Genomic DNA, 6,103 nt, shown 5'->3' with positions numbered 1-6,103 from the left:
CCTCCAAATTAACTCAGTGTTTGCTGCAGCACGGTGCCCCATCCGGTGTGCTTTTTGTGGTGACGTGACATCTCCCTGGTTGGGATGATGAATGCAAGCTGCTAGCAAACCACAGGGAAGGTGAGGCTGAGCATTGTCCACCCTTGCCTATGGCTAATGGGCAACGCAGGCAGAAGGGACTTGAGTTTTAATTATCTGTAGGTGATCCACCCTGCTTGCCTCCTTGCTTCCGAGGCACAGAAGGTTTTAGCTGTGAGGGGAGAAGTCAGAAGCCGTTAACCAGGCCTGGAGCCATCCCCTTTAACTTCATTTAGGTTACAAGACATGGGCTCCAGGTACCTGGAGTAACCACTTGGAGAGCAGTTCATCCCAGAGGTTCCTAAACATCAGTAGCTGAAACTACACTCGGTAGTTTTGCTTGGGAAGGATCTCTGGGGAGCAGCTTGCTCAAAGATGGGTTAACGTCAGCATTACCTCAGGCTGTCTTAGATGAGCTGAAGGTGCAGCTCCTTAATGATGGAGGGCTTAGGAGTATTTTAGGCTCCATACGCGCTGCATACAGTGAATGAGGTGCCAAGTTGGAATTCAGCCTCCTAGGGGCGAGAGCATCGAGGAGCAGGCATTGAGTTGATCCCAAATCATCCCAGTGAATTTGGGCTTAACATGAGTTACATACATAGGAAAATGTGAATCCTCCTTTTACACAGAAGTTACTGTGCTAATGCACTGTAAAGTACAGAAATTATTTGGGTTTTTTTTATTGTGAAAGTATTTTTGTAATATTGAGCAGCTAAGCACTGTATCTGTATTAATACTGGTCTGTATAGGATAAGAGAAACTTGTCCAAAGATGAATTTTGTTTTCCTGTCATTCTAAATTTCAGAGTTTGAACATTAGCATCTTGCAAGACCATCTGCAGAAGAATGAGAGAGACTTGAATTCGACATCATACTAAATTTTCAGTACTATTTTATTAATGTTTGCATGTCCTACACATCCTTTGGAGAACCACATAGTTGAAAATAAGAGCACAGGAACTTTACCCATTTATCAATTTTTATTAGTCTTAAGGAAACGGAACAGCCTTCATCAAGGAACAAACTATACACACATAGTCGATTTGCTAATGGAGAATAATGCTATGAACCATCTTATATAGTGATTGTACATAAGAGCAGATCTGCCCTTTAACCTTAAAGCAAATCCAAGTCCTTCAGAAGGTATTTTGTGTGGATTCTTTGCACTGTCGAACCATAATGTCTCGGGCCACCCTATAACAAATGCAGTGATGCTATACAGCCTGTTACTCGTTCTGTCAGAAGGTGGCTGGATTTCTGTGTAAGGACTGAGACACTGACTGCAGTAGAGCGGGCAGAAATGGAGACTGCAGGGGGAAATTATTGTTACTGCCTTGGAAGGAATGTGGTTTTTGAAAGGCAATTTCACATGTGTAAATTGGTCCATTCTTGTACTCTCTCAAAAAGTAACTTCTCTATCGTGGAAGAGCAGCTGAGTAAAGAAAGAAGCATGCTGATGGGTGTATTAAACAGGTGACCACAGTAGGGGATCCTATCATAAAAGAGCAACACAGGAACCCAGACCAAGCAGCGCCCCTCTTCCTTTAGCACAGAGGTGAAAAGCAGCCTGGAGTAAAGAAAGATCCTTGCACACACATAACTTCCTTTGCTGTGAGCCCTATCTTGTACAACCCCGTACTTACCTGTTTGGAAGAGCAATGGGGCAGTCATGGTTTCACCAAGTGTGGTTTTTATCTCCACTTCTACAGTAAAATTTTGTATTAAAATTGAATTTGGACTTAAGTTTAGTCAGGTGGCGCTAATTCTTGAAGTATGCTATGAGGAAAAAGACCTAAACACAGGGCTCAGAAACTGGCTAAGCTGTTTAAGTCTACCAGAATAACCTTAAGTAGCAGTTGCAACGCAGGCAGAAAGGCTTCTTTGGTTGATAAGACGGTTGCTTCCATTAGTTAACAGAAAACTGAAATACCTTAAGTATGCCACTATGATCCTGCACAGAAGCATTAAAATCACTGATTTTGCTTACCCAAGCGAAGTGAAATGACTGATCCCAGCAGTTCACACGTGCCCCTTGGTATTCCACTACCTTTCCCCTGATGAGTATGAGGCACTGGAGGACAGAGGAGCTGCAGAAAGCCCAGGGGAGCCATGCTCTGCTTCCCCCCTCGGAAATAAAGGTGCTTAAGTTGCATCCTGGCACACTCAATGTAAACCATAAGCGAGACTCTAAAGCTGCAGAGATGGAAGTAAACTTTGTCCTACAAAGTTAAGTCAAGTCACGTAGGTCGCTCCTCTACCACCATGTTTTATTGGTAGAAGCTGCCCTTTCTTTAAATAAGGCATCATTTACATGGCTTCCTATGATCTAGATCAAAGTGAAGGGAAAAGCCAGAACAGTGGTATGCTTCAGATGCTATCGCTGCTTGCTCTAAGTACGTTGCAAGTGCTCTCATTAACACTGTTCTGCAGACATGAACAGTGGAGGGTTTCGTGACTTACAGCTGTATTCTAGGCTCCAGTACAAAGTCAGAGTTGGTATTTCCTTTTAGCAAAGGGGAGGTTTTTCAAACTTGCAAGTAGATGTTTTTCCTCCACAGTACTTCATTGTAGTGCACAGTCTCTCTTTAAAGCCAAGTGATTTCCAGCACATAAGTGAACAAAGAAAGAGCTCTAGGTTTCTTTTAGGTGACAAGTGCAATTAGCTTGTATTATAATCTAGCCACTGAGAAGGTTAATTGCATAGGGGGCCTTGTTTGTTTTTGCTTAAGCTTCCTCTAGTGCTACAGTACTAATAAATTACCCTGGAAAGAAATAAATAAATAGGTTGGCATCTCCCAGACACCACGCTGGAAATCCAGAGGGTTTCAGAAAAGCTGCCCCCATGGTCCTGGGAAGGTACTTGGCAAAAAAAGTCCATATTATACAACTGTCTGTACAGGAGCGACGCACTGTGCGGGAGAGCCAGCTCTCTCCGAGGACGAGGTGGAACGGTTGGTGATTTCTCTCTGCAGTTCCTCCACTTTCTTCTGCAGCTCAGCCCGCTTGGCAAGAAGCTCCTTGTAGCGATTGTGGACAGGTTCCTGCAAGAAAACGTGTAGCTGAGTGCTAGGAGGCAAGCATGGAAGTGGAAGCCTGAACCGCAAAACGTTGCCGCTGACCTGGCACACAGCTATGAGGGAAGGAGGGGTGGTACGTGGGTTATATCACTGTCTCCAGCCCAGGGGCAAGTAGTTGCTCTGGCTTTGGGATACTCATTTTATCCAACACGCATAGTGCAATGGTGGCTAATCAAAACTTCGTGTGTATTTCAAAAGATGGCAATTACAGAACACTTATCTCTGGCACTTCTGGGGGACGCTGGCCTTGGCATCTCAGCCTGGACATAATTTCAGGGTTTTGGGGGAAAAAAACCCAATACAGATTTATCTAAATATTTTCACATAGTTCTGATTGTTAAACAGATAGTACTGGAAAGCATTTGTTGGGTTCCTGTATCTAATGCCCCAGATTTGCAAAGCTCTGTTAACTGCAGTTGGACATGGAGGCAATCCAGGAATTTTTGTCCCTTCCTATGAAAAAGTGATTTCAGCATTCAGGGCCGTGTTCAGGCTGCTTGTCTCAGGTGCCTGCCCTGGCCATGCCAGTTTCCCTGCTGTCAGCGGTCAAGAGCATAACACGGGTTGCAGTCAGACCCCTGCGTGCCTTGGGCAGCCAAAACAAGCAGCGGGTTCCTGTTGCCAGGAATCGAAATACAGCCCCAAAGCTCAGATCTAGAATCCCACATCCAAAGTCGTCTTAGGTTTTTAGGCTCTTTTGTGAAGAAGAGAGAATTCGGATGATTTTCCCCATATTATAAGTGAGAAATTTTCCAAACTGCTGAGTATCTTCAGCTCCTACAGATTTCACGAGGCGGCAACCTCCAGCTGACCACCCGCGCCAGCCAGCTGTAGATGCTGCTCTTTCATTTACTTGCATTTGAATTTAGGCTTTTGTTTTTAGATGTAAGCGGTGGCAGTGTAAGTTTGTACATTACCTCTTGTGCTTCAAAGGTCTTGAGCTCCAAAATGACAGTATTAGTACTAGCAGAAAGGGAAATAAAAGCAGGATCCTTGGAAGAGGAATACCTGTGGTTTCATCCTGGGGTTCCAGCGGATGTAGTAGCCGACCCACAGCTCGAGGTGGCGCATGCTGGCCACGGGATACAGGACGTGGTTGGAGTAGCTCACGTACAAGGGGTTAGTGAAGTCTTCCAGTTGGCTGTTGATGTAAGACCAGAGTGACACAGTCTTTTTTGGAAGGCTCTGTAAAGGAAGGGGGTGGAGGAGGCTTTATTTCCCATACGAATCCCAGCATTTATCTACAAAGTATATATAACAGCATATACATATGCCTGTCATTAATACAGAGCTGGTTGCCTTTTTGTAGCTTAAAAAAACCCAACGTTCTTTTAATGTGGTTATTGTAATCAAAGCACACGGAGGCAGGCAGGCACACACGCACCCTGGAACGGAAACATCCTCTTTTACCCACCCAGCTGCCAACACAGACCAGGAACCGCCATCGGCACAGCAAGGGGACGACTGGCATGTGAACTCTCAATGCTTTAGTTAAACTTCACCTCTTTAAAGTGCTCCTGGAGGACTTGCTGAAGCATTTAATTGGAAAAAAAAACCAACCCAAGTAAAAAAAAAAACATTTGACTTAGCCCTGATCTAGTGGAATAATTAGGCCCGTGAATAGTCCCAGTGAAACCTGTGTTGAAGTGCTTTCTAGATTAAGGACTTCACTAGGCTGAGGCCTTAAAAAACCCCCCCAAAACCCACATGCAAACAGCACGCAGGTTTTCTTCTCTGGAAATTACAATTATTTAATCACTGTGGACTCTAGGCAGGGACCCTGATTTCACTACAGTACAATGCTATCACTTCTGTATTACAATAATTTATTATTATTTTTTAACTGATGTGCTATCAAATATAATCACATCGGGTCCACACAGCACTGTCCTCAATGTACGTCTGTGATGTTAGGCTGCAACCTTTTGGTGACAAAATGCTTCATCTTTAGGTAGGTGAGACAGAATGAGTGTCACTGCTTTTCCTTCTGATTCTAGACTGGGTCTGAATAGGGTAGTGTTCAAATGGTCTGAAGGTACACATCTATACGCTCCTCCCTTGGCAAACAAACCTCAACCAGACTGCAGGGCAGAGCTGGCTGGTGGCAGGACCTAGAGGCATGTCCTTCCTAATACTAGCACCTCTGTCCTCTCCTGGAAAAATGCAAGCACAGCAAGAACACACACTGAGACCAGTTACTTGCTGTAACCTGTGTGTGCAGAATGACAATACGCGCTTGGTAATTAGGTTGATTTTAACAGGAACGCTGCAAGGAAAAGGGAGGGCAAAAAGGTACCAGTTTCCACAGAGAAGGTTACATTAAACTGGAGTTCAAAGAAAAATTGCATTTCCAACTACTCGGGAGACAGCAGGAGCTATTTAGCCCCCAGTGAGTAGCTGAAAGCCATGCTGAAAGCAGTGGGACTGTCCAGAGGGAAATGGCATTGCTCTGAAATGTAAAGTCTCCAACAGACAGCAGTTTGCACAAAGAGGAAAATACCCCGTGTCCCAGAGGTTAAGAAGAGAGCTTGGCATTACCCAGACCTGCATCCACCACTATCTTTGAGTGCTGAAACAACTTCTCTAGCATTATCTGGCCAGCTAAAGCAATCACAGTACCATGCCTTCACCTTGGAGAGAAGCTCTCTTACCTCCTTCACTCTCTGCTGCTCACTGCTGTACAGGAAGGTCCCAAACAAACAGCTGTACAGGTGATCCAGGATGGTTATCAGGAAGTACTCGTTGAACTCAAATGCTGTAGGAAACTTAAGACAGAACCAGAAAATTAGGTTGGGATTTTAGAACAGGAATTGTGAATAAACTTTCTCCCACTTTGTGGTCTTGGTAAGGAGTTGGCCTCTCTTCTTTTGTTTCTAAACCACAATTTGTCTCTGTTCTTTGCCTGGTGGAATATTCAGGATCATATTTGCTCCTTCCAGGAGCAAGAGT

At 44.5% G+C, this 6,103-nt stretch overlaps 1 protein-coding gene across 4 annotated transcripts in view; it reads right to left on the bottom strand.

Moving 5' to 3' along the window:
- Positions 1-952: 952 nt before the first annotated feature.
- The window catches only part of MTMR2 (myotubularin related protein 2), a 64,553-nt gene continuing 59,402 nt past the window's right edge, over positions 953-6,103 (bottom strand). For all 4 annotated transcript variants that reach the window (XM_076328257.1, XM_076328258.1, XM_076328259.1 and 1 more), the window contains 3 exons: positions 5,806-5,919; positions 4,163-4,339; positions 953-3,118 (listed from right to left, as the gene is read on the bottom strand). In XM_076328257.1, coding sequence (XP_076184372.1) covers positions 2,957-3,118; positions 4,163-4,339; positions 5,806-5,919 — 453 coding nt within the window. In that variant the 3' untranslated portion in view covers positions 953-2,956. The remainder of the gene's footprint in view (positions 3,119-4,162; positions 4,340-5,805; positions 5,920-6,103) is intronic.

The sequence above is a fragment of the Aptenodytes patagonicus genome, chromosome 1 (assembly GCF_965638725.1).
Source record: "Aptenodytes patagonicus chromosome 1, bAptPat1.pri.cur, whole genome shotgun sequence".
In the NCBI taxonomy this organism is placed as follows: domain Eukaryota; kingdom Metazoa; phylum Chordata; class Aves; order Sphenisciformes; family Spheniscidae; genus Aptenodytes; species Aptenodytes patagonicus.
Note: the sequence above shows the minus strand (reverse complement) of the source record. Positions and strands in the feature narration are given on the sequence as shown.